General features: G+C 45.7%; 2 protein-coding genes across 4 annotated transcripts; one reads left to right on the top strand and one right to left on the bottom strand.

The window, feature by feature from the left end:
- Nucleotides 1-415: 415 nt before the first annotated feature.
- UQCRH (ubiquinol-cytochrome c reductase hinge protein) lies at nt 416-8,216 on the bottom strand. Of its 2 annotated transcripts, XM_081087308.1 has the most exons (4): nt 8,047-8,216; nt 4,368-4,391; nt 3,513-3,674; nt 416-625 (listed from the first exon to the last, which is right to left on the bottom strand). In XM_081087308.1, exons 1-4 carry the CDS (start codon nt 8,098-8,100, stop codon nt 593-595), a joined length of 273 nt encoding a protein of 90 aa, XP_080943434.1. In that variant the 5' UTR covers nt 8,101-8,216; the 3' UTR covers nt 416-592. The 2 variants fall into 2 exon arrangements, with proteins under 2 accessions (XP_080943434.1, XP_080943435.1); XM_081087309.1 differs by lacking the exons at nt 4,368-4,391; nt 8,047-8,216 and adding an exon at nt 3,796-3,873.
- A 327-nt stretch (nt 8,217-8,543) lies between these two features.
- On the top strand, nt 8,544-27,927 carry LRRC41 (leucine rich repeat containing 41; the record flags this gene model as incomplete). 2 transcript variants are annotated; one of them, XM_081085858.1, is made up of 10 exons in its annotated part: nt 8,544-8,742; nt 12,495-12,581; nt 13,225-13,295; nt 20,357-21,497; nt 25,033-25,293; nt 25,817-25,981; nt 26,073-26,171; nt 26,700-26,822; nt 27,040-27,115; nt 27,225-27,927. In XM_081085858.1, 10 exons carry the CDS (start codon nt 8,544-8,546, stop codon nt 27,442-27,444), a joined length of 2,442 nt encoding a protein of 813 aa, XP_080941984.1. In that variant the 3' UTR covers nt 27,445-27,927. The 2 variants fall into 2 exon arrangements, with proteins under 2 accessions (XP_080941984.1, XP_080941985.1); XM_081085859.1 differs by lacking the exons at nt 12,495-12,581; nt 13,225-13,295 and having other exon boundaries at nt 8,589-8,742.
- Nucleotides 27,928-27,962: the final 35 nt, after the last annotated feature.

Here is a 27,962-nt window from a genome sequence, read left to right as displayed (position 1 = left end):
GTAACCAATCTCTCATTGCCAGCACCACCTACCTGGGTGCCCCTCCATTCTCACCTTGCTTAGATTCCAATAACCCTCCCTACACAAACCACAAACCTATCCCCTCCTCACTCCTTTTAAAATATAAATATATATATGTAATTTTTATTTATTTTTTTTAAGAAAAACAACTTTGTTGGGAACCAAGACCAAAAAACTGTCAAAAGACACTTCTAAAATAAGCTTTCGTATGAACTGGGTATTTAATAATGATATTAAGCAATTACTATTCATTTTAAATGTGATAATGGCATCAAATAAAGAAATACTGTCCTTATCATTAAAGAGATACATACTAGGTGATGGGTTCAGAGGGGTTATTACCTATCCTTATGCTTGAAAATTCAAATAAAAAAATCCAATTACAATAAAGGTGTGCAGATTACTGAACTTTTATTAAGATGTAATCACTCCTAAGTACATAGAAGCAACTTGCCTAACCAAAATCCATGAGGTGTTCACATGAACTTACAGTTACACAAATAAGAAACAAATGGAATATTCAAAACCACAAGGAAATATCCTGATGCCCAAGGGTGATTAATCTGCACATTTATTTCAAGCTGTTAAAGAGTTTGTGGGCCACCTAGAAGGAGGAAAGAAAGGAAGTCATTAATTGGCAGTTTTAATGTCATGGCTTACAGGATTCTGCATAACCTAGACTGGTCCTGTCCCTTCTCTCATGATTCCCCTTCTCACATACTCACACCTCTCCTGAGCCACAGTGAATTCCCATTACCTGAATCTCCCTTCTACCTAGAACGCTCTTTTCCATTTTCTTTCATCTTTTCCTTTAGAATTAAGTTAACATGAAAGGCTTCTCTAGGCCCTCTTTCTACACAAATCTGTTCCTCCTCCGTCTTCCCCACAGAAACATATACCTCCCATATCATAGTGCTTATCAATTCCACAAATATTTATACAATTCTAAATGCCAGGTACCGTTCTAGGTGCTGAGTTACAACAGTAAACACAATAATATCTCTGCCTTTTATGGAACTTAGAGATAACAGAGAAATATAATGTAGACATAAGGTCATTTCTGAAAGTGATAAATACTGAATAAAGTTAAAAGATGCACAGCATCTTTAAATTTTGGGTCGCTGAAGGCTATCCTAAGATGATTAAAGCCAAGAGACTTACCAATTTACTAACTGTTCTCTGGCCCATAATGAAGAGAGAGACCATGCCTGTCTCACTCCCAGGTCTTAATCTAGTGCTTTGCTCATAAAAGTAACCATTTTTAACAATACATTTTTGTGGCATTAAGTACATTCATACTGTCCCACCATCATTAATCTCCAGAATTTTTTTCACCTTCATCAACTGAAACTCTGTACCCATTAAATAATTCCCCATTTTCCCTTCCCTCAAATCTTGGCAACTACCATTCTAATTTCTGTCTCTATGAATTTTACTACTTAAAATATCTCATATAAGTGGAATGACATCTGTCCTTTTGTGATTGATTGATTCACTTAGTATGTCTTTAAGTTTCATATTTTGTATATCCATCCATTAACGAACACTCAGGTTGCATCTACCTTTTGGATATTGTGAATGCTGCTATGAACACGCATGCATAAATATATTTTTCAAGCCCTTGAACAAAGTCTCAATTCTTTTGGGTATATACACAGAAGTGGAACTGCTGGATCAATATAGTAATTCTATGTTTAGAGTTTGGGGTAAAGTGCTTGATTTCCTTTTTTTTTATTTTTGAGAGAGAGGGAAGAGAGAGAACAGATTTGCTGTTCCACTTATTTATACATTCATTGGCTAATTCTTTTTTTTTTTTTAAAGATATGTTATTATTGACTTCAGAGAAAGGAAGGGAGAGGGAGAGATAGAAACATCAGTGATGAGAATCACTGATTGGCTGCCTCCTGCACACCCACTACTGGGGATTGAGCCTGCAACCTGGGCATGTGCCCTGACCCGGAATCAAACTGTAATCTTCTGGTTCCTAGGTCGATGCTCAAACCATTACTCAATGGCCGGGCGGTTGGCTGATTCTTATATGTGCCCTGACCAGTGAATGACTCTGCAACCTTGGTGTATAGGGATGACTCTAACCAACTGAGCTACCTGGCCGAGGCTTGATTTCTTTTTATTGCCAAAGAATATTTCACTATATGGATATATCAGTTCATGGACACTTAAGTTGCTTCTACGTTTTGGCTATTAAGAATAATGCTTCCTTTGTAATACTTGAAGCAATAAAAGAAAAAGAAAAAAGAAAAAAAAAAGAATAATGTTTCTGCTGGGCCAGTGTTGCTCAGTGGTTGAGCATCTACCCATGAACCTAGAGGTCACAGTCCGATTCCCAGTCAGGGCATATGCCCACATTGCAGGCTCGATCCCCAGTAGGAGGTGTGCAAGAGGCAGTTGATCGATGATTCTCTCATCACTGATGTTTCTATTTCCCCCTTCCTCACTCTGAAATCAATAAAAAATATATATATATGTATATATATATATATATTTTTTTTTTAGAAAATATATATATGTATATATATATATATATATATATTTTAGAAAGAATGCTTCTATGAAAATTTGTGTATAAGTTTTATGTAGACATGTTTTCATTTCTCTTAGGTATATATATCTGAGTAGAACTGCTGGGTACCTCTATCTTAAACCCTTTGAAAAATGACACTTTTCTACAGGCTGTACCAATTTACATTCCCATCAGCAGTGCATGAGGTTTCCAATTTTTCCACATAGGCCCACACTTGTTACCTATTTTTTTTATAGGAGTCAATCTAGTGCAGTGGTGGCTAACTGGTGGCCCGCAGACCATGTGAGGTCCAAACGGTTGGCGACCACTGATCTAGTGGATGTGAAGTAGTATCTCATTGTGGTTTTGATCTGCATTTCCCTGATAGCTATGGTATTGAACATCTTTTCATAATGCTTATCAGCCACCCAATCAGTTTTAACATAAGCAACCATATCAAACTTTGCCTACCCTATAATTTATTTTATTATTATTTTTAATGTTTTTTTATTCGATCTTTTAGAGACAGAGGAAGGGAGAGTGTGTCTACCCAATAATTTAAAATACCTTATTATTATGTCATAAAGTCAAGCAATTTTACTTAAAAAAAAAAAAAAAAACCACAAAAAACTTTTTGGACCAACTGCTATGTAAAAGACACACTGGAGGATATACATTATTTTAAAGAATAGCCGGTTACTTAAAAGTACAAAATCCAACTTCCCCGCTGTTTAGCAGTACAAGTTGGGATATCATTTCTCTACTCTGAGCCTCAGTTTCTTATCTGTAGCATGGGGATGATATCTGCCTCAAGTGAAAGTGGTAGGATTATGTAAGATTACTTATGTAAAGTGCCCAGCACTGTACCTGCATATACTGGGCCACAATAATGCTAGGATAAAAGGTTGTCAGAACCAAGTCTTCCCTGGCCACTGTAAGCTTCTCCCCTCTTGACTTTAGGCTGACTTACACAGTGGTCCCTTGCATGCAAGAAGTCAAAGAGCTCCTCCGTGCAGTCCTCCTCTGTTTGTGACCTGGAGGAAACGCGCTCATCACAGAGCGCTAGCCGCTCCCGAGCCTTTACACATTTCTCCAACTGCTCGCATTGCTCTCTCACTGTTGTCAGGGGATCCTGATGGAGAAACAAACAAACAAAACAGAAAACAAAATGGGGTTTCAGGTGGCGATCTACAAACCATATGCTTTGATTAACACAACCACTAAACCAAGGCAAGGTGCTGCCTCTGAATTACCAGGCAGAAGGCCAGCTGGCAGAGCCATACTGCCACCAGAAATGGCAGAATGGGGTCTCTCATTCAATTCTGATGCTAAGAGTAGGAAAAAATTTCACATTTCTGCCTTCCAAGGTTGCCAGTATGCACTGAAAGCCTCAGTCCTATCTGAGAAATAAGGTGATAAAGGCCTTACTTGTTAACATAGCATTTGGGATTATGTAATGTCTGTGACTTTCAATCTGTCAGCAAGGCCTATGCATCCCAGCTAGAAAGGCAATGTTAACACAGAGAAGGGCCATCCAGGGAATGGTCCTTTCAGAATTATTAAACCACAAACAGCAGAGGACTGAGTGCCAGGCCCTCAAAACGCTGCTCTGCTCCCTGACACAACTGGAGAAGCCCCAAACCCAGAAAGGACCCAGCTTCCCAGGCCCACACCCCCAAACACTCCCCTGCATAGGAAGTAAAGGCCTTTTCCACTCCCATTCTCTCCAAGTGTCAAATACAGAGACTCTCAAAATGGCTTCAGAGTTTTCTGAAGCGCAAACTTCCTTTTATTGTGATGGTTCCAAAACGGAGACAGCTCTTACCACTAATTCCTCCTCCTCTTCCTCCTACAAAAGGAAAACAAAATTAATGTTAGCAGCATTTTTATGACATATGTATTCCCAATCATATTGATCTTGTAATTACTGATGATAGACATTATATTAACCATGTTCTTAAATTTCTGTATTTTATGATGTTTTGACATTTTAGGGGCCCTGCCAATCCTAGAGTCAGCCCCTCCCAGGGCTGGCTAATTCCTAGAGATAGCAACAACTTGCCTGGGGACATGCCTCTCATATGCAAAACAACCAATCCAAATCCCTAACCAACAACTACTTACTTATCTAACTCTCCACAGGAAACCATATTGCCCCGCCCTAACCACCCCAGGGCCCAGTACCAAACAACCAGGGACCACTCCCCTAGCCCAGAGGCAACTGAAATGATTCTAACTATCCAATCCTAACCTTGCTAAAGCTTGCCTATCCTGCCTCACCCCTTCCTTCCCTTAGAAACCAAGGCTCTGTTTTCCCTTGCTCCTTCTGCTCCTGAGTGGTCCAGGCACTTCTCTATGGGGTCCTAGATGGTATGGCCTTATTATTCTAAGTTCTTTGGGGAACTACCTATAATAATAAAAGCGTAATATGCTAATTAGACTGGACAGCCAAAAGACCTTCTGGACGACCTTCTGGACAAAGGACAAAGCCAGGGCTGCGAGGGCCAAGGGCAGCCACTGCGGCTGTGAGGGCCGAGCCCTTTGCACAAATTTCGTCCATCGGGCCTCTAGTAAGTAATAAACCCTTCCTTCAAAAACAATCCTCTCAATGTCTGTAACTTACCATACCTCGTAAAAACAAATCCTGGGTACATTTCAACAAGGACATACTATCTCACTTTCATTAGCAACAACCTAAAGCAGTGGTCGCCATGGGTGGTCCGCAAGGTCCCAAAGGTTGGCGACCGCTGACCTAAAGAATGCACAACACTATTGTGTATAAAGCACTTTCCTATGATTTGATTAATCACAACAGCCCTAAGGGACTCCCAGTTGAGACATAACACTAATTGGACATTTTCTGATATAAATTCAAGCTGCCAGACGTTCATATGGAACATTAAAAAAGTACTTTGTTCTAAATTCTGGTGAGTCCCATTATTATCAGAAATAGCTAAATTTAGTCCTTACATCCTAAAACCAAGTTAGGAGAAAACTAACATTTTTTTCTAGATTCTGAACTTGAATTGGGATATGAAAATGGCCAAACCAAAACTCTCCTTTAGCCAGAGCTTAACTAAAGATGGTTACAACCACTGATTTTTGACTTGCAAAACTCCAGGGCTCTAAGTAGACTATCAATATAAGATGTTGACACATGCCTCCATCCACAAGCTTGGAAACACCAGGCCCTTCCTATTTATTTCCAGTGCTGGTGCACATTCTCAAACTTAGTTTTCTTTCTTCCAGAGAGAACAATGTAAAAAAAAAAATTCTCTAAGGGAGCATCAGCATAGGCCTAAATCTGGGGCAAAGAGTCTATCTGATCAGTATTTCAACCTGTCACGCATGTGTCCACATTTGGGAGAAGGGAAAGAGAAGGTATAGAAGGGAATAAAAGAACTAGCTCAGCCATCCCTCAATAAGTTTCTAAAATTCCAACACAATCTGGCTCATTCTCTACCATGTCCTCCCAAGTAGGGACCAAAACAAAGCCCATGAAAGCTACGAGGGGTAGGGCAGGTTCATTTATTCCCACAATTGGCAAAGGCCTCTTCTAAACATAAAGATGTTTCCTTGGCCCTAGCTGGTTTGGCTCAGTGGATAGAGCGTCAGCCTGTGGACTGAAGGGTCCCAGGTTCTATTCCGGCCAAGGTCACATGCCTGGGTTGCGGGCTCCATCCCCAGTGAGGGGCATGCGGGAGGCAGCCGATCAATGATTCTCTCATCATTGAGTTTCTCTCTCCCTCTCCCTTCCTCTCTAAAATCAATAAAATATATTTAAAAAATAAAAAAGATGTTTCCTTGGTCGGTTTGGCTCAGTGGACAGAGTGTGGGCCTGTGGACTGAAGGATCCTGGGTTCGATTCCGGTCAAGGGCACATGCCCAGGTGTGAGCTCCATCCCTAGTAGGGGGCGTGTCATTCATGTTTCTATCTTTCTCTCCCTTCCTCTCTGAAATCAATAAAAACACTTAAAAATAAACATAAGGATGTTATTTAGGAGGCAAAATTCTAGTTTTCCATTAAATAAGGTTTCTTGACCTTGCTCTTTGAAGAAAATCCATACTAAAAAAAGTTTTAAAAAACACACAAATCACATTCTGCCTGAGTTAGAAACCAGAAATCAATTATCCTAGAAGCAAGACCTTTATATCATCCCCCCCATTAGCAATACTACGACATTAACTGTTCTGTGTCTTTGACAATTTTGTGTCAAAAGTATCATGGCTTGTTTTGGAAAAACAAATCCAACTACAAGTCTGGTTATGGAATACTTCCTGTAGAACTTCCCGTCAATGAGAAAAACCAACCTCACACTAACTAAAAAGATTTAATCTCTGGGAGACCTCCGTTTTCTTAAATTCAAAACTGACGACTTATTTACTTTCTTTGTCTCATCTGCCGCGGGGGTGAGCCCTACCGAAGTGTCTAACACCCTCCCTGAACTTCCTAGGGCTGGCTCCACGTCTTCCTGGTCCTCTTTCTGGAAACAGTAAGACTAGGAAAAATTATGGGATAAACTAGTTTCCAACTATTCCGAACCCATAAGCACAAAACGGGCAGAGGATGGGAAATGTGACCGGCAACAAGCGCCAGCCGCGCCCACGGTGGCTGAGCCCGAGCCCCGGGGCCTGCGCCTCGCTCGGTTCAGTCCCTGGCTCCTGACCCAGGAGCTGTGTGTCCTCAGACAAGACGCTTACCCTCTCTGCGCCCGTTTCCTCACCTGTGGCCTGGCAGTACTAGCATCTAACGCCTCGGATTAGCGCACATAAAGCACTCGGAACGGGAAGCAGGCAATAATTATTATATTGGCGTTCTTGCTCTGGAAAAGAACTCCCTTATGCTGCACATTCCAACACTGTCCCCAAAGAAAGATCCCTCCCCCCCTGTCCCCTCAAAGAAAAAGAAGCCGCTTCTTCACAGGAACCGGAGTAAAGACAAGTCTCCGCAGCCTCCACAGAGGGTGTATGTGGCAGGGGTTCCAGACCGGAGCTGCTTCCCCAAACACGTCAGGTCAAAAATATAGGTAGTATTTTAAAAAACATGTTTTTATTGATTTCAGAGAGGAAGGGAGAGGGAGAGATAGAAACATCCACGATGAGAATCGTTGATCGGCGGCCTCCTGCCCGCCCCCTACTGGGGACCGACCACGCCAATTGTGCGGACCCAGGACCAGGCGTGTGCCCTTGACCGGAATCGAACCCAGAGCCCTTCAGTCCGCAGGCCGACGCTCCGTCCACTGAGCCAAACCCGCCAGGGCTGGAGATGGTATTTTTCCAAAAGTAGTCAACACAGCATTGTCGCTCTTCACCACAGTCACAGAAGAGGAAGGTCGAGGCCCAAAGACTAGTCATCGACTCGCCCAAGGTCACTCGGCGGATTCTGGGGGTCAAGGGAGCCAGCTCTCCCTGCCCCGCACGCTCCAGGAGGAGGCAGGGCCACGAGGGCCCCGGGCGGGTTTGGGCGGGCTCGGTCCCGGCCCCCGCCCCTCGCCGGGCCTTACCTCCTTGGGGTCTCCGGACCCGGTCAGCATCTTCCGCTCGTCCTCCAGCCCCATGTCTGGCGACGGTTCTGGATTGAACACGAGCAGCCACAGCAGCGCCTACTCCACTTCAGAACCAAGAAGGACTTGCAAGGGTCACTCGGCGGATATCCGGCGACCTGGCCGGAAGTGCGGCAGACTCCTCGCAGCCCCGAACATACGCTCGGATTGGCATGTACCACCGTCCACAGGCAGGGGCGAGGGGTGGCCGGTATTTACACCTGAGAAGGATTTACTAAGCAATGTCTCTTTCGTCCCGCCAGACCCAGATATGTTGATGTCAGGGTTTATTTGAAATACTGCCCTCCAGGAAGCTTTGTAAGTAGGCGGATCTACTCGCTGTTCCTTCAGCGCAGTTCTCCTTCTCACCCACATCGCTGATGAAACCGTCCTAACTGCTGACCTTTTCAAGATGGCGGCCCGCGGCTGTCACTCTCGGGCTCGCGCACCTCCCCAAGATGGCGGCGCCCGAGGCCTGGCGCGCTCGGAGTTGCTGGTTCTGTGAGGTAGCGGCGGCAACGACCATGGAGGCCACGTCCCGGGAGGCGGCGCCAGCGAAGAGCTCGGCCTCGGGCCCCAGCGCTCCCCCCGCCCTGTTCGAGCTGTGCGGGCGGGCGGTGAGCGCCCATATGGGGGTTCTGGAGAGCGGGGTGTGGGGTAAGTCGCGGGGTGAGGGGCTACCTCTGGCAGTGAGCGGAGGCGGCCCGGCGGCCGGGGGGCGCGGGGGGCGAGGCCGGGAGGCCCGGGGCAAGGCCCAGCCTGAGGCGCTGGAAGCCGGGCCGTCCGGTCGGAGCATGAATTCCGCGACTGACGAGGCTGGGCGGAGTGGAGACGGGGACCCAACCGGCAGGTGGACCCGCACCGCGGCCTGGCCGGGGGGCGCGGGGGGCGAGGCCGGGAGGCCCGGGCTGGGGCGAAGCCGGCAGGGCTCGGACTTCAGAGGCTGGACTCGCCGACCGGTTCGCGGGCACCGAACTGACACTCGGGCTGGACCGGGCTGGGGAGGCGAGGATGTCGAGCCGACGGGCAGGGATGGCCCTGCTGTTTGGGGGCGGGGGCCGAGGTGGGGAGGCCCGGCCTGAGGCCAGGAGGCCCGGCCCGGGGCCACCCAACCTGATTGACAGCGCGGAGCCTCCGCTCTCCGCCTGACACCCATGGGGGCCGAGACCCCGTAGGCGCAGCCGAGGGGAGAGGGCAGCCCACTGGGTTGAGGATGAGGAAAGGGCCGGGCCTGGGGGAGAGGCCGAGAGGCGTGGGGTGCCGAGGCCTGTCTGACGGCCCGGGGCCGAGGGGAGCGGACTGAAGACGGGGGCCTCGATGCCAAGCTGATGGAGCGACGGACTGACGGGCCCGGCCGGGAGCGCCCGAGGCCACTCGGATCGGCTTGGGCGGCGGGGCAGGGCCGAGAGCGGGTGAAGGGAGGCCCGGAGCGGGTCCACAATCCGGGGAGGCTCGGATGACCGACAGGCGGGAAGGGCCCCGGAGGCCCCAGGCGGGGCCACGGCCCGGGTACCCCGTCCTGGGAGGGGGCGCGCCGCCGCTAGGAGGCCCCGATCCGAGTGGGAGTGAGAGGAGGCCCCAGGCCTGAGAGCGGCGCGACCCGCGGGCCCGGCTTGGGTGGAGGGCGCCCGCGCTGGGCAGCTGAGGCCGGCGGCCTGGGGCGCTGGGATGGGGAGCCCGGGAGGGGGGACGAAGCGAACCGCCTGGCCGAGGGGCCGGGGAGCGTGGCAGGCCGCGGTGGGCCGAGTAACGGAGGCGACCAGGCCTGCAGCCATGGGCACTGGGAGGCCTGGGGTGGGGTGGGTGCGCCTGGTCGCAGCCTGGCCGCTGAGGAGTCAAACTCGGGTGGGCATCGTGAGGACGAACAGTGGGGATGGAAGGGAGGAAAGGAGGGCCCTGGAGGACGGGCCTGCCGCGCAGGGACCGGGGAGGCCTGGGGCCTGACAGGCGGTGGTTGAGGGGTGGGGTTGAGGCCTGGGCTGAAGTTGGTGCCTATCGCAGGCCAGGCCGGCCCAGGCCTCGGGAGGGGGAGGGGAGGTAGAGGAGGCCTAGGCCTGGGGGGGGGGGGCGGGGGGGAGGCCTCGGGAGTGGTGGTGGCGTCTCTGCCAGGAGGAAGGCCCAGGTGAGGGCAGGATTGGTGGCTCCAAGTGCTGGGATGGGGCTCTGGTTCTACCATGAGGAGGATGTGGAGAAAAGGCCCAGGAGTATGGGGTTTTGGGGGTGGGGCCCCTGGGAATAAGCCCCAAGGCTGTGGAGATGGTCAGGGAGGCCCAGGGTGCGGGCAGGCCTTGGGGCGGGGGGGGGGGGGGCTGATCCTGAAGAGGCCGGCGTCTTTATGTCCGGGGGGGGGGGGGGGGGGATGGTGGATGCCTCAGGCCCAGTGGGGGAGGGGTGGGGAGCCTCTGCCAGGAGCTAAGAGGAGGGCCAGGCCGCCACAGGGCCAGGAGGAAGGGCCGCAGAGAAGCCCCGGGGCAGGTGGAAGAAGGCGGGGGCCTGGCTGCTCAGCCTGGAGCTTCTAGGGCAGGAAAGGCCCAGAGGAAAGAGGACGCGGTGTGGGGGCCCCGCGTTGAGAAGAGGAAGCATTCAAGGTGTGGGCCGGAGAGAAGCAGGGAAGAGCCGGCTTAGGAATGGAGAAGGGGAGAGGGGCGTGTGGATCATCCACAGGAGAGCGGGTGGCTAACCCGGGGTAGATTGGAGGGAGAGGAGGACAGCTCCATGGCCGGCTCCAGGTCAAGTCGCAGGAAAAGCTGGGTCTTAGGCCTCTCGGAGGAGCCGAGGAAGAGGCCTGCGGAGCAGCGCTGTTTGGGAGGGACAACCAGGAAAGGCTTCCTGGAGGAGGCGGACTGATTTCACTTTCTGGAGAAAGTGAGTAGAGGTAGCAGGAAAGGATACAATGAGGAAACATAAGTAAAACAGGCATGTTATACCTTGAAAGCCAGTGTCTGGGTTGACTTGCAGTAGAGAGCCTCCATTAGTGTAACAGCATAGGGAATTAGTGCTTTTATTCAGGCAAGTACTTTGAGTACCTACTATATACAAAGAATTGTCCTAGATTCTTGAATAGCAAGATTCAGTCATTCCACAAATAAATATAAAAAGAGATACTAGAATGGAAGTTTTTAAAGATTTTCATTAATTATGGTATACTCCAAGTTCTTAAACTTATTCTTGGCTGGACAGAGATGCTATTAACAGAATAAGAATAGTAATCACCAACATTTAGTGAGCTTATCATGGCCAGCATGGCCTTAAAAAGATTACAAGCATGATCATTAATTTTCACAACAATGTTATGAGGTAGTTATTATCTCTTTTAAAATTGAGGAAATTTAGGTTTAAAGACATTAATTTGCCCATGGATTCATAATTAAGTGGTACAATCAGGATTTTATCCAGTTTTGTGCAACTTTAGAGACCAAACTATTTAGCCATAATACTGTAATGCCTCTCAGATCTAGGGAAGTCAGCAAGCAAGTTTTGATTTTAAGATATACTGAATTTTTCCCTGACCAGTTTGGCTCAGTGGATAGAGCGTCGGCCTGCGGACTCAAAGGTCCCAGGTTCGATTCCAGTCAAGGGCATGTACTTTGGTTGCAGGCACATCCCCAGTAGGGGGTGTGCAGGAGGCAGCTGATCGATGTTTCTAACTCTCTATCCCTCTCCCTTCCTCTCTGTAAAAAATCAATAAAATATATTAAAAATAAATAAATAAAAGATATAGTGAATTTTGAGTATAGAGCCTAACTAGTTCTATTCTTCTTAGGAAAGTGCTAGTTTTGGACATAGGGGGTGCCCAAAGAATGGAAGTAGCCAACCTGGAAGAATGGGAAGGGAATTCAGGAAAGGCTTAATAAAGTGCATGTGATACTTAAAAGATGAGTAGTTGTTATTCAGAAAGTGACAAGGATATTCCTGATGGAGAGAACAGCTTAAGAAAGTGAATCTCATGTACAGAAGCAGAAAGCAGGGTAACACCTTAGATAAATGAAAAAGCAGTTTAGTGTGGCTGAAGTGTAGGAGACAAAGCAGGGAGCTGGAGAAGTTTGTAGGACCCAGATTATGAAGGACTTACTTAATCACACATATTCAACAGGACTTTTTAAATGTAGGATCATTCATTATGCTTGGACAGAAGCAAACTGACCAGCTCCTAAATGAGCATACTAGCTTGCTTTGTGGGATTATCTCACTCTTGTAAATGTGTAGGCCATGGAATTCTAGCTGCCAACTAAGTGGCTAAAGATAAGTGGACTGGAGTTTGAATTATCTTTAGGTTCGTGTCTACAGGGTTCATTTGTTAAAAGAGAAGTTTGCTCTTCTTCTTTTTCTTCTTTTTTCCCCTCAATAGGATAAATAATGCTTAGAATCCTGGCAGAAAAAAAGTAAATTTTGTGTTTTGGTTTTTGTAGCCCTCCCAGGCCCAATACTTCAAAGCATCTTACCTCTGCTCAATATATATTACTTGGAGAGGATTGAGGAAACTGCCCTCAAGAAAGGTGAGTGTCTTTCTCTCTCTTTCTCAGAGAATGATTGTAAGCAAGACACCATAATGTTCTTCAGGTAAATATTACACCTGATACCTGTGTAAAACTTCAGGATTTTCAAAAAGTACCCTCACACCTACTTTCTTATCTGATTCTTCAGTGCCCTATAAAACAAAACAAGTGTGTGACTCCTGGTATACTAATAAAAATGAGACCACAGTCACACCACAATTAATAGCAAAGCCAGACTAGAACCCAAATCTTCTGAATCTTTGTTTTTCTGTTTTACCAAGTTGCCTCCCAAGCCCCACATTGGACACATCTGTTAAGAGCTAACATTTATCTAATTAACCCTGATGTGCCAAGCACTGTACTTGGCACTCTACCTGAAGAAACTTATTAAAACTTTTCAACAGTTCTGTGAAATAGTTATTATTAACTACATTTTACAGATAAGGAAACTAAGGAACAGAAAAATTAAGTAACTTGCCCAAGGTCACACAGCTAGAGTGTGGTTTGCTGATATTTAAACCAAGGCAGTTTGTCTTTAGAGCCAGTTGCTCTTGTGAATCCAGAGAAGGACATTAAAAGGCTGATATACTTCACTCATGGTGGCCAAGGAGCAGCCAAGTAAATGTGATGTTTCTGCCTACAGGCCTCTCCACTCAGGCCATCTGGCGCCGACTATGGGATGAACTGATGAAGACAAGGCCTTCCGGTCTGGAAGTAAGTTAAGACATCAGGTAGAACTCTGGCCTGACTTTGCACAGTGAAAGCAGGAGCAGTACACAAACATAAGTTGTGTATGGGTAAAGTGCAGGGAGGAATGGATTGAATGTGGAAGGAGAGCTCTGATGGCTTATCATAAGATCCCTCACCATTTGGCTTTTGTCACTGACTTGCTTGCTCACCGTGTTTACTGGTGACACAAAACATAGAAAGGTAGTGATCACAATGATGGCAGAACCCCGATTCACAGAGGTCTTAATAGACCTGGAGCAATGGTCAGACTTAACAAGATAAAATTTAACATGATAATCCAACTCTTTTTATTTTATTTTATTATTTTATTTATTTATTTATTTTATTTTTTTATTTTATTTATTTTTATTGATTTCAGAGAGGAAGGGAGAGATCGAAATATCAATGATGAGAATCATTGATTGGCTGCCTCCTGCGCACCCCCTACTGGGCATCAAGCCACAACCCTGGGCATGTACCCTTGACCAGAATCGAACCTGGGACCCTTCAGTCTGCACACCGATGCTCTATCCACTGAACCAAACCAGCTAGGGCCAACTCTTTGAGTTTAAAAAAAATTCCAATTGGGTGATCTCAGGGTAGGGGATGAAGGGGTCTGGCTTGTATAAAAAAAATAAGGGGTTTTAGTCAACAGTGTGCTAAAGCCACTCATATAGAGACTGTACCCTGAGCTATGTGAACTAATGTAACTATAATATAGGCCGAAGGACAAGGGGGATAGTAGACCTGCCTGGCTCTGCAGCAGTCAGGCTACTCCTGGAGTATGGAGAAAGAAGTCAAAGCCACATCATGTGAGTCACATATGGAAGATTGGAGATGTTTTTCCTGAAAAAAGAGAAGACTTGGGGAACATGAACTCTTTTGAAATATTTGAATGGTTGTCTCATGAAAGAGGGATTAATTTACTTGTTCTGTTTGGAAGCTAAAGGAGGGTAAATGTTTGCTAAACTGAGTGTAGAAGTTTTAAACTCTGAGCTTATTGGTGATGAAACATGCAAATTCCAGTGGTAAGAAGCTTTCCATCTCTAAGTGTTCAAATAGATCCTAGATAACTACTTGACACAAGGATATTGTAGAGGAAATTCAACATGGTAAACGTTTGAACAAGATGAGTTTTAGGGCTCCTTTTAACCCTGAGATTCTGTTATTCATTGGTTCAGGTATAACTCATTGGAGATCTCATTTAAGCAGAACTTTATTTTTTACTCTATAATTAGGTGACAGGACAGATTGAGTTCAATAAACATTTACTAATACTTACCACATACCAGGTCATAGGCTAGATATGGGAAATACATACACAATTCCTAATCTTGAGGAATTACCAGTTTAGTGGGGAAATACATCATGTGTGGTAGGGTAAGTGGTGTGATAGAGAGTAGCAAGAAGGCTGAGGGAAGGAGAACAAAAAAATCTTTTCTAGGAAAGAGTGTTTGAACTGGGATTTATATGGTGAATGAGGCCAAATGACACGGAAACAAGCTCTTATCCGGAACTGGAGGTTGCATTTCTGGGATGCACTAGGTTCAGTAATATTCAGCTCCATATCCTTCAGCTTTTTCACTTTCGGATTTGGACACAACCCTTGGAGTTCAGTGTGATGACACTAAGGCCTAACAAAATCCTCAGGCACTATGTACAGGAATTAGCCCTTATTAGGAAGAGAATTGTATGCAAAAATATTAGAAAATAGTAACAGCTTCATGCAGCCTTTCAAGAAACATGAGATTCACTTTGTTCCATGTTTCCCAAGCAGTGTGGTTGACTAGCCAGTGATGGAGATTGTGATATCTTTCTCCTGGGGAAAGCTTTTTTCCCCAACATTAGCTTGAGCTTCCTGAAAAAGAATGTCTATTTGTTAAATTGTGGGGGTGTTTTTTTTGTCTCGAAGCATTTCAGAAATTTAGGAAACCCCAGGCTTGGTGATCTAACAATCACCTAGACAGGGGTCCTGACTTGGAGCATATTCATTTATTCCAGAGGGTGTCTTCTTCTGCTTCCCACTTTTGCATGACAGTAACCATCACTTCATTCATGATTTGAAAACACTTATTGAATGCCTGCTCAGTTCCAGGCACTGTGCTAAGTTCTAGCAATACAGTGGTGAGCAAATTAGACATAGCCCCTGACAGCTTATAAAGCAATAGTATTTCTAACTGTAGTACTAGTGTGTGTGTATTAAGAGATCTGTAGAGTACTATAGATATTCTGGAGACAAAGCAGTATGGAAATGAAGGATTATTCAATAAATGATTCTCTAGTAATTGATTAACCATTTGGAAAAAATAGAGTCTCAATTTACAATACACTAAAATAATTTCTATATGGATTAAAGATTAAATTGTAAAAAATAAAAACACAAAACAACTAAAAAAGAATAAAGGTTAATGGTGCTACAGAGTGCTAATTATTAAGTGGATAGGATCAAATAAGAAAATATGGACATATTTGACGATATAAAATGCCAAAACTATGAATACAATTTAAAAGATACCTAAACTGGGAAAGAATGGTTGCAACAACATTTGCAAATCAAAGGGATACAGAGAATAAGACAAAAGCCCCAGTGGAATAAAATGAGTAAAGATTTGGATAAGTCACAAAATATATAAAAATCTCCAATAAAGTGAAAAATGTTCAGTCTCAATAATAAAAAATAAGAAAGTAAAATTGTACTTCTTATATTGTAAAGTCCTGTTTTGATTTGGTTTTGTTTTAAAAGGTAATTCTGGGGGTGGGTAAAACTTGCATTTTAATATGCTATTGGTGGGAGCAGAAATGTTAACAACTTTCTTGGTGGGCAATCTGGTGATAATTGTCAAGAGTCTTCAAAATATTCAAATTCTTTGGAAATTCTGCTTAGAATTTATAGTATATAAAAATTGAGATACTCATGAAAATTTATTTCCAGATGTTCATTACAGCAAAGTTTAATATAAAAAAGCTAGAAACAATTTAAATACTCAATAATACAAGAATTATTAAATACTAGAGGTCCGGTGCATGGCATTTGTGCACTGGGGAGGTGGCAAGGGGCAGGGGGAGGGGGCTGTCCCTCAGCCCGGTCTGCATCCTCTCGCAGTCCAGGACCCCTTGGGGGATGTCCAACTGCCCGCAGGGAGTTGGCCTAAGCCAGCAATCGGACATCCCCTGAGGGGTCCTTAGCACTGCTGAGAAGGTGGCAGAGGCTCCCATCACCGCTGCTGTGCTCGCCAGCCAGGCTCCCTTGTGGGAGCACACTGACCACCAGGGGGCAGCTCCTGTGTTGAGCGTCTGCCCCCTGGTGGTCAGTGCACATCATGGTGACCAGTTGTTCCTCCATTCAGTGGATTTTGCATATTAGGGTTTTATTATATAGGATAGTACATCCATATTTTCAAAATATTAATAAAGTCATATTCCAAAAGTATTTAAATACATGGTGGTAAAAATGTTTAATGAAATGGTGCTATAATGTTTAAAAAAAAGCCTTTGAAACTTCTGAATTGTCTCAATGTTATAAAAACAGGTATCTAAAGTTATTCACATACATATATGTACACTCCATGGAGTTGGTTTACACATGACTTTTTATTTTTATTGAATACAGACAGGAAGGGAGAGGGAGAGACACATCAATGATGAGAAAAAAATCATGATTGGCTGTACACTGCATGTCCCCTACTGAGCCCGCAACCTGGGCATGTGCCCCTATGGGAAATCAAACCTCAACTTCCTGGTTCATTGGTCTATCCTCACCCACTGAGATACCCCAGCCAGGCTGCACATGATTTTTTGTTTTATAATTCCACAAAAAAAATTTCTATTATCAGAAAGGCAACAGTGGACAATAGTTTAGTACAAGAAAACATTTTGCCCTTCCTAGCTTGTACACACACTTCTTCTTCCCTCCCCCTTCTCTCCTCCCCCTCCCCCTAATGTCTGAGCTGCCAGCCCGTTGTGCATAGGCCAAGGATTATGTTGGGGACAAATATCATTTCACCTCTTTGGTGATGCCTTATTTCCCCTGCTGTCACTAAAATGAAAAAATATATATGTATATAAATTTTTTTAATTGATTTCAGAGAGGGAGAGAGAAATAGTAACATCAATGATGAGAGGGAATTATTAATTGGCTTCCGCCTCCATGCCCCCTACTGGGGATTGAGCCCACAATCTGGGCATGTGCCCTTGACCGGAACCGAACCCGGGACCCTTCAGTCCGCAGGCCGATGCTCTATCCACTGAGCCACACCGGTTAGGGCTAAAATGAAAGTATTTAAATCAGTTTTCATTGAGTTATACAGGTCCATAAAATGAGTGGCTTGGACTAGATCTCTCAGGTATTTTTCAATTTTGAAGTTTTAGCATAGATTTTAAAAATTAATGATGGAATAAAATGCAGTGAAAACTGCTGTCTGCTCATGCATTAATTCATGAGAATAAAAGCCACTGAGATAGTTGTCATAACTAACTTTATTACTCATTTAATCCTCACAACTTTATGATGTAAGTATATCTTCTTCACTTTGCAAATGATGAAACTGAGGCAGAAGAAGGTGCAGTGAGTAGCCTAAGGTTAGTTTGTGAACAGAAGACCCCAGCATTCAAGTTGAGGCAGTCTGGCTCAGGAGCACATGCTCCTAATCACTATATCATGCTGCTCTCACATGATATAGAGTTTGAAGTGTTTCATTTCTGATGGAACCAATACTCTCTTCATCAACCAATAAAATGTCTGAAAAAGCCCAGTATATAGTTATCTAAACTACATATTTCACATACCTCATGGTCGGAAACAGCCACAATATCTTGGTTCACATCTTTGTCCATATTTTAGGCCCAGATCTATAATAACCATCCAATCTTCTCATTTTTGAAGTTGAAGCCTTGCTAGTGTTACCAATGTTTTTCAAGGATGTGAGTGTGGCCAGTGAAGGTGTAGGAAAAGTGCTAGAGTGAGGTAGGATTTATATTCAGGAATAACCCTTTTGCTCAGTAGAGATTTAGTTGCCAGGTATTCTTTTCTGTTCCCTAACACCCCCAACTGCTACTGGTGAGAGAGGTCCTCTGTTGCCATGCAGTTACCTCAAACATGAAGAAGTCATTCCTAATTAATATTCCAGCAGGCAAGCTTGGGGAATAGTGAGGGTAAAGGGAATGACACTTTGCCTCAGAATAATAGGGGCCCAGTTCCTGCCGAGAACCTCAGATATAGATTGGGGGTCACTCTGGTATGAGGGAATGCATAGAGGTCGGGTAAGTACCAATGTGTCTTTTAATCATGGGAAACACTCAGGCCCCCATTACCTTTGCTTCAGGCTGAGTAAGTACCCTGCTTAGCAGGCTCTGCCTCCATCAAGTCCATTTCACATTGCCCCATCTTGGCTAATTATCAGCAGCAGAAGTTACATTTTGTATTTTACAGTTTACAAAGTACTTTAACTTTCATTGCCTCATTTGATCTTCACAACAAACCTGTGAAGCAGGTTTTACAGATAGAAGTTCAGAAAGGTCCAGAGTATAGTAGCAGAGCTGGCACCTGTATCAAGGTCAGCCAACTTTCTATGCACCTTAGAAGAGAATGGCAACTTAGGGAAGTCTGTGTCCTTTTGGGGTAGATAGCAGTAATTCCTAACCTCTGAGATCAAAATCATTAGGGGAGGCTTAAAAACAAACAGATGCACAGACCTTATTATCAGATGTAACATAGAATCTTCAAGTCTGGGTACCCAGTGTATGAATTTTGGGCGAAGAAGTTCCACAGTAAATGCTGACGTGCAACTAAGGTTCAAAATCACTTGTACTTAAGTTCTTCTAAATGTATCAGAATAGCCTGATGAAGTCTCATATCCATCAAAGAAAACAACTATTGCCTTGGAGAAAACAAATTTAAGATTTGGTTCCTGCTCTCCAGGAATTTCTAATATGTCTGGGATAAGATGTACATAGGCAGAGACTCAACACCATAAGGCGTGTCTACCAAAGTCTAAGACCTGAGTAGTCCCAACAAAAGAGGCAGGATGGTGAAGGAGGCATACAGAGAGACAAACACTGTGTGAAAGGTTAGATCCTTTCAGGAAACCTATTTGGTTTGGCAATGGGAAGCATTTTGGGCAAATGTAGGAAAGGACATAGAAAGCAGATTGGGTCAGTGAGGTAATCAAGTTTGGCCAGAGCAAAGCATTCATGGAGTAAGATGTGCGGGAAATAAACTTCTGAGGTAGGCAGAGGTTATATTGTGGAGGGCTTTTCCTGACAAAGTGAGGATCTTCAAATTAACCCTGGATAGTGGGAAGACATTGGGGATTTTATAACAGATAATGTACAAAAAAGAAAATAAAGCAGAATAATGTAATCAGGTATTTTACAAAGATAAGTCCAGTGGACTTGTGAAAGTTTGGAATGGGGGAAGGGGAACAGAGAGCAGTCAGGAAGCTAATAAAGTCAGATGTGAAGTGATAAGGTTACTGAACAAAGGTGGGTAATTTTAAGAATGGTAAGTTGGGATCAAATTCTAGAAACAAACATGGGAGAATTTACAGGATTGAGTGACTTTCACTTGTGAAGCACTTTAGCAAAGTGGTCTCTGGAACCAAATTTCCTGGGCTCAAATCTTTGCGTTTTGTAAAAAACTTTCTTACTGGGTGTTTGAGAGACAAACATCAATTTGTTCCACTAATCTGTGCACTCATTGGTTAATGTTTGTATGTGCCCTGACCGGGGATTGAACCCATAACCTTGGTGTATCAGGATGATGCTCTCACCAACTGAGCTATCCTGCCAGGACCTGGACTCAAATCTTGATTCTGCCACTTCCCTGTGTAATCACAGTCAATAACCTTTGTGCCTTTTTCTTTTTAACCTGTAAAATGAGGCTTATAGTAGTAATACATGCCCCAGAGATGTGAGGATTAAATGAATTTGTATAAATTACTTAGAATGTTGCCTGGCACAATAAATAGCTAGGAGGAAGCTAGTACGATGATGGTTCCATGGGTAGCACTCTTAGTATCACAGCTGTCTGGCATGTTCTCTGCTTTCAGAGCGTGACGTGTTGGCGAGCCAAGTTTATGGAGGCCTTTTTTTCCCATGTTCTACGTGGAACCATTGATGTGTCTTCTGACAGGCGTCTTTGTGACCAGCGCTTCTCACCGCTTCTGCATAGCTCCCGCCATGTCCGGCAGCTCACCATCTGCAACATGCTGCAGGGTGCAACTGAGCTGGTGGCTGAGCCAAACCGCAGGGTTCTGGAGACCCTGGCCAGTTCCCTGCACACCCTCAAGTTTCGCCACCTGCTATTCTCTGATGTGGCTGCTCAGCAATCACTTCGACAGCTGTTGCATCAGCTTATTCACCATGGGGCTGTCAACCAGGTGTCACTGTACTCCTGGCCTGTGCCTGAGTCAGCCCTTTTCATCCTTATCCTCACCATGAGTGCTGGCTTCTGGCAGCCAGGCCCTGGTGGCCCTCCCTGTCGCCTCTGTGGAGAGGCCTCCCGAGGCCGGGCCCCATCCCGAGATGAAAGCTCCCTCTTGCTGGGCTCACGCAGGCCTCGCAGGGATGCTGCTGAGCGATGCGCTGCAGCCCTGATGGCTTCCCGTCGGAAGAGTGAAGCCAAGCAGATGGCCAGAGCCCCACCCACCACTCGGGTTACACGCCGGAGCACACAGGAGAGCCTGAGAGCAGGTGGGATAGACCGTAAGAGGGAGCTGCACCCTCCAGCCACCTCCAATGAGGCTCCTGGCACCAAGCAGCCACCCTCTGCTCCAGCCACATCATCTGCCTCTCCTTCTTCTTCCACATCCGCATCCAAAAGGGCTCCAGCTAGCTCAACCCCACAGCCTAAGCCCTTAAAGCGTTTTAAGCGAGCCACAGGGAAAAAGGGTGCTCGCACTCGTCAGGGGTCTGGTGCAGAGTCTGAAGACCTGTATGACTTTGTTTTCATTGTGGCTGGTGAGAAGGAAGATGGGGAAGAGATGGAGATTGGGGAAGTGGCTTGTGGAGCTTTGGATGGGTCAGATCCCAGCTGCCTGGGGCTTCCAGTGCTGGAGGCCTCCCAACGATTCCGCAGCATTTCCACCTTGGAGCTCTTCACAGTCCCACTCTCAACAGAGGCAGCTCTGACACTGTGCCACCTGCTGAGCTCCTGGGTGTCTCTGGAAAGCCTCACACTATCCTATAATGGTGAGTGCTCCAGAGGGCCAGGGTTTGGGTCTTCCAGCAGCACATGTATGCCCAATCCTATGGAGGAATACCTGGGGTATGTGGTCCTGCCTGCCTCACAGGGAGGCAGAAGGCATACAGTGTGGCAGGCTGTTGGTGTTAGGGAAGAACATGGGGTCTGCAGGCATGCTTAGTAGTTGGAAGGCTTCCTGAGGGGCAATGAGAGCCTGAAAAATGAGTACATTTTAGATATGGTAGGTCAAGGGCCAGTGGGAATAATGTATGCAAGCCCAGCCAGGACTGAAGCTGGATCCCACTAGGCATATAAAAGCAGCTGTACAGACAAGGAAGCGTGGGACTTTTTTCTTTTTTAAATCCTCACTCAAAGATATTTTTTCAGAGAGAGTGGAGGTGCAGATATTGAGGTGAGATACACATCAACCGGTTGCATCCTGCCTGCAACCCAGTGGGGGGGGGGGTTGGTGGGAGGGGGAGGTAACCCACAAATCAGGTACGTTTCCTTGACCACAAATTGAACCTGCAACCTTTCTGTGTGCAGGCAGACAGTCTAACCACCTAGACACACCATCCAGGACAGAGGTGTGGGGCATTTTATCAGACCAGCAACCTGCAAAGCAATTCTTTCCTACCTGGTTGTGCCCAGCTAGGCAAAGTTAATTCTGGCTAAATTTAGCAATTTGCCTAGTTTGCCGAGCATTGCTAGAGAAAATCATACAACTATGTATATTGGTGCTACTGTAGTTATCAACCTTAGATAAATCCTGTGTTTGCAACATCAGCTCCCATTCTGCCACTTCAAAACCTTTACCTCCCTTTCTTACTAGTAGGTGACCTTACCTCCTACTTCAGATAAAACAGACACCACACACATAAACCCCTTCAATTTATTAGCCAGCCTACAAACTCTCCTCCACCACAGTGGAAGAGAGAACCATCCTGTCTAAAGCTTTTTTTTTTGGTGCCCTTGGCCAGAATAGAACCTGGGACCCTTCAGTCCGCAGGCTGGCGTGCTCTATCCACTGAGCCAAACCAGCCAGGGCTAAAGCGAACTCTTGTCTGTGCTCTGGACCCATACCCTCTCACCTTCTTAGGAAAGCTTGTTTCTTAGTATGAAGAGCTTTCATATACTGCTTAGTATGTGCCAAGCATACTTTAAGTATTCCCATTATGTTAATTTAATCCTTACAACAAGCCTGTGAGGTTAAGTAACTTGCCCAGGATACCCAGGTAGTACATTGTAGAGCCAGGATTGAAACCCGCACAACCAACCTGGCTCCAGAGCCCATGCTTTTAAACCACTACTTAATGTTGCCTCCCTTCTCTCCACTGTCCCTCCCCCACCATTTAAACATTCAGTTGGGTATTTACCAAAATCTACCACCACCACGTCTCTATCCCGTATTAACTAGACCTATTTTCTCTTGCCCTTCACAACCTCAAGAGTCACCTGTTTCCTCTCACAGCCCATCCAGTCTTGCTTGCATACCCACGATACATCAAAGATCTGTCAGCAAGGTCTTCCTTTGTTGCTAAATTCAATATATGCCTTTCAGTCCTCACATTAGTTCTTGGCAGCATTTGCCATTAAGCAGTGTTCCTCATGAAATATTCTCATTCCCACTTCCTCAAAATCCTTTTCTCTGGATGTTTCTTTCCTAATGGTCAGAGCTCTCCCACTTTACACACTTCCTAGACAATTCTGTCCATTCCCTTGGTTTCAAAGGCCAACTATGCTTAAGACCACCCCTGTTCTAACATTAGTTCAGATCTTTCTTTTAAGCTTCAGACATATTCATCCAATTGATTACTAGATATCATTTCATAAACCACAAGCTCCCCAACCTGAATGTATCTTCTTCCCTCTATGATGCCCCTTCTTTTAATGGACATCACGGTTGACTCAGTTGCTGAAAAAGAAACCTGCATTATTTCTTACTCCAAATATATTTGGTTACCAGGTCCTATCTTTACAGTCTTATTTCTCAAATCCATTTATTCCTCTCCACATCCTTCATTCAAAGTGTTATTCTCACCTGGATTCATCACTTCAGCAGTTCCTCCTGAGTCCATACTCACCATGCAATCCACTGTCTATGCTTAAGTCCAAGCACTTTTTTCTCAAAAACTTCAATCATTTTTTAATTTAAAAACCCTTCAGTGGTTTCCTGTCACCATATATCTTAATTTTGCTTACAGGGTCATCTTGTTTTCACCGCTGCTTACCTCTATCTTGAACATTTTACCCCCATACACCAGCCACTGATTTTTCAGTTCTTAGAACCTGCCACTCTTCTTCAGGCCTTATATATACCAGGTTCTCTGTGCCACTATAACTCTTCTCCCTCCATTTAGTTTATCTCCTTTATGTTTATTGAAAATAATGTTTTTAAAAAATTTTTTGAGAGGGATATATAGAGAGAAACATCAATGGGCTGTCTCCTGCATGCTCCCTACTGGGGGTCAAGCTCAGAACCCAGGCATTTGCCGATTGGAAATCAAACCAGTGACCTTTTGATTCATGGGTTGATGCTCAACCACTGAGCCACACCAACCAAGCTCCTTTGTTTTTTAGGACTCAGCTGGAAACCTTTATTGATGTAAGCTGAACTAGGTCTTATGTACGCATCCTTTGTACTTCCACAGTACTTTACTTACCCAGTTCCCATCATGTTTTTTGTTATCAGGCTATAGAGGCAGGAACAAGATCTGTTGCTCACTACTGTCTTAGCAAAAAACCCCAACCTTATTGCCCTAGCTGGTTTGGCTCAGTGGATAGAGCATCAGCTTGCAGACTGAAGGGTCCCAGGTTCGATTCAGGTGTAGGGCATGTACCTCAGTTGCAGGCTCCTCCCCAGTCCGGGCCCTGGTCAGGGCGCGTGCAGGAGGCAACCAATCGATGTGTTACCTCTCACATTGATATTTCTGTCTCTCTCTCTCTTTCTTTAAAAAAAAAAAATTTAAAAAAATCAATGGCAAAATATTCTCAAGTGAAGATTTAAAAACAAAATAAAACCCTACCTTATTTACCAAGTTCTGGTTTAGTTGAATGAAATAAGCAAGCAGATTCCACAGAATTATTTGCTTTGTGGCATTAAGCAACTTTTCTAACCTTCTGGGTCCTACTCCTTTCTGTGGGATGTGTTTATCCTTTTTTGCCCCATTCCCACCAAATACATTTTTAAAGTGGTCCCTATTGGATTATTGTCCTTGGTTTTCAGATGTTTCCCATGACTTGCAGAAAAAGTCCAGAGACCTCTGCTGCTGTCTAGGTCTATCATACAGCTGGCAGCTACATGCTGCCTCACCATATCCTGTCTTGTTTTATGACTGCCTGACTGATGTTTGAAGGCATAACCCAGTACAGTAGACATCAGTTTGCTGGTTACCTGAGGAAAAAAGCAAGATAGCATAGTTGAGACAAGTGATTTTAATCTGACCCAAAGTTCAAGATTTTATAGTTATCAATAGGAATATTTGGAGTTGTCTCTGAATGCTACCCTTGCTGACACTCCCACATGGCTCTTTCCTGCTATAGGTCTGGGCTCTAACATCTTTCGCCTGCTGGACAGCCTGCGGGCCCTGTCAGGCCAGGCTGGATGCCGCCTCCGTGCCCTGCATCTCAGTGACCTGTTCTCACCACTGCCCATCCTGGAGCTGACACGTGCCATTGTGCGAGCCCTGCCCCTGCTGCGGGTCCTCTCTATTCGTGTTGATCACCCCAGCCAAAGGGACAACCCTGCTGTGCCAGGGAATGCAGGGCCCCCTAGCCACATAATTGGGGATGAAGAGATACCAGGTGAAGCACTGTGTGTGTGTGTCTGTCTCTACACAAACGTGCAGGTGCATTTCTGTGGGGAAGGTGGGAAGATCTCAAATTCAGCCCTGCCACCTGGCTTATCTGGAATATTCCCTTTACCCTGCTATTCTTAAGGGCCCAGACTACAAACCTAATAAGGAGTGACCATACACTCCCTTTTCTGGAGTCTGAACCAAGAAAAATTGTTAAACTAAATTAGGTCCTCCTCCTGTATGTATATTCCCTGAACTCCTGTATGTCTCCTATGCCACCACTCTGCATACTTTGCTGTATTTGCTTGTCCAATTAGTCTAGTCTTCCTGGACTAAAAGCTCCATGAAGATAACAACTAAATTTCATATGTACTGCTCTATTCCCAGAACCTAAGACAGTGCCTAGCATATAATATAGGCACTCATGGACAAGTACACATATGACTTTAGTGAATCCCTTAAGGTCAGAATAGGACCTGTTATGCGGGTGAAGTAGATGGCCAGCTGAAGTCTTTCCTTACCATATCCAGAAAACTGCCTGGAACAGCTGGAGATGGGGTTTCCACGAGGAGCCCAGTCAGCCCCACTGCTCTGCTCTGTACTGAAGGCCTCAGGTTCTCTGCAGCAGCTGTCCCTGGATAGCACCACCTTTGCCTCTCCCCAGGATTTTGGGCTTGTGTTGCAGACACTCAAAGGTAAGAACCAGAGTGGTAAAGGAGGGCAGACGGAACCTTGCATTATTTGTTGGAAAAGCTAATAAGGCCCATGGCCTATGCCCCCATCCAGAGTACAACCTAGCCCTGAAGAAACTGAGCTTCCACGACATGAATCTGGCTGACTGTCAGAGTGAGGTGCTCTTTTTGCTACAGAATCTAACTCTCCAAGGTAAGTTTTTTATCCAGAACCTGTGCATTCCTGAATGCTTATTGTGGCTCTGCCACTGTCTCACTGAGTGAGCCAGTTTCTATATTGGCCTTAGGTCAACTATAATATTATAGAGCCTGCTTGGTCTTCTTTCTAAAAGATCCCAAACTCAACTCCTCCTATACTACACATGGAAAATTACTCCTAAAATTACTCTAAAAAGTGCCTCACCCAAAAGTTTTTACCTTTTAGTGGCTGACAGAAATGATGGTAGTGGAGAGATTAATGTGCTAACAGGTTCTCCTCATAGACTTGAAAGTGAATGGAGACTTTTGCCCATGCAGAGAACCTTCCTAAGTGAATATCTAGGCTTAATCTGTGGTTTGAATCTTGATTTAGTTCTAGCCTTATTGGGGGTCTTGGATAAATTCCTTTCTCTTTCTGGGCCTCTATAAAATGTTCACACCCTTTGCTAAGGCCAACTGGGGCAGGAGGGGCAGCACCAATCCTAATGCAGCCATCAGAACTTATTCTGATTTCTCTTGACAGAGATTACCTTCTCCTTCTGCCGTCTGTTTGAGAAGCGCCCGGCCCAATTTCTGCCTGAGATGGTTGCTGCTATGAAGGGCAACTCCACATTGAAGGGCCTCCGGCTGCCAGGGAATCGCCTGGGTGGGAGCAAGGCCCTGGGAATGGAGAGGGAAGGGGGGGGGGGGGGAAGCCAGTCTTTTGACCTAGAAACTCAGTGGGAGCATGGGGGGGGGGGGGGTTAGAATATAGTTGTGTGCTGAGACTTCAGAAGGCTGGGCTCCTCCCCAGCCAGAAATAGGCTGGAATACCCTTATTCCTTATCCTGAGTGTTTACCAGCATTTCTCCCCTTCTCCCTAGGAAATGCTGGCCTGCTGGCCTTGGCAGATGTTTTCTCAGAGGATTCGTCCTCCTCTCTGTGTCAGCTGGACATCAGGTATACATTGGGGGTTGGGAGGAGGGGAGGAAACACAGGATAGAGCTGCAGGAGCACAGACCAGAGATTAGTTGCTTTCTGGGTGTCTAACCCATCTCATCCCTACCAGTTCCAACTGCATCAAGCCAGATGGGCTTCTGGAGTTTGCCAAGCGGCTGGAGCGCTGGGGCCGTGGAGCCTTTGGTCACCTGCGCCTCTTCCAGAATTGGCTGGACCAGGATGCAGTCACAGCCAGAGAAGCTATCCGGCGGCTCCGGGCTACCTGCCATGTGGTTAGCGACTCGTGGGACTCATCCCAGGCTTTCGCAGATTATGTCAGCACCATGTGATGGGGCCCCATGCCTCACAGGTCCATGCTCAGTATCATCAGCTTGCAAGGGCTGAGGCATGGGCTGCCCAGAACTCCCAACCAATTCTGTCTTTCTCTTTCTGCCACCTTTTTTCCCTCTATTTTCCTTCTTCCCTTGCACTGAGGTTCTGGAGGCCTTGGTGGGGCCCAGCAAAGGCATTCCCAGAACTGGGTTTAGAGGCTTTGGGCCTCTTACTCAGCAACCTGAGAACCCTGAGCCAGGAGGTTACAGTGGTCATCAGTCACTGAGGACAGCCCCCCTCCCCCTGCTCTGGGGTTCCTGCTTTCCCACCTCAAGCAGGTACCCAAGCTTTAGAGAAATATAGGAGTGCCCACTACCAGGCCTCTTCTATGCTGGGCTCACCATGCTGCTCCCAGGCCTCAGTCCCTTTCATACCTTTATTCCTTTCTTTTTTTTAACCAAAAAAGTTTTTCTTATAAAATAAATTTTGGGCAAACATCATGCAGCCCTTCTTGATGATTTTTCTCCCAGAGAAC

Source organism: Myotis nattereri, assembly GCF_964212035.1.
Source record: "Myotis nattereri genome assembly, chromosome: 3".
NCBI classification, from domain to species: domain Eukaryota; kingdom Metazoa; phylum Chordata; class Mammalia; order Chiroptera; family Vespertilionidae; genus Myotis; species Myotis nattereri.
This window is presented reverse-complemented; position numbering and strand designations above follow the sequence as displayed.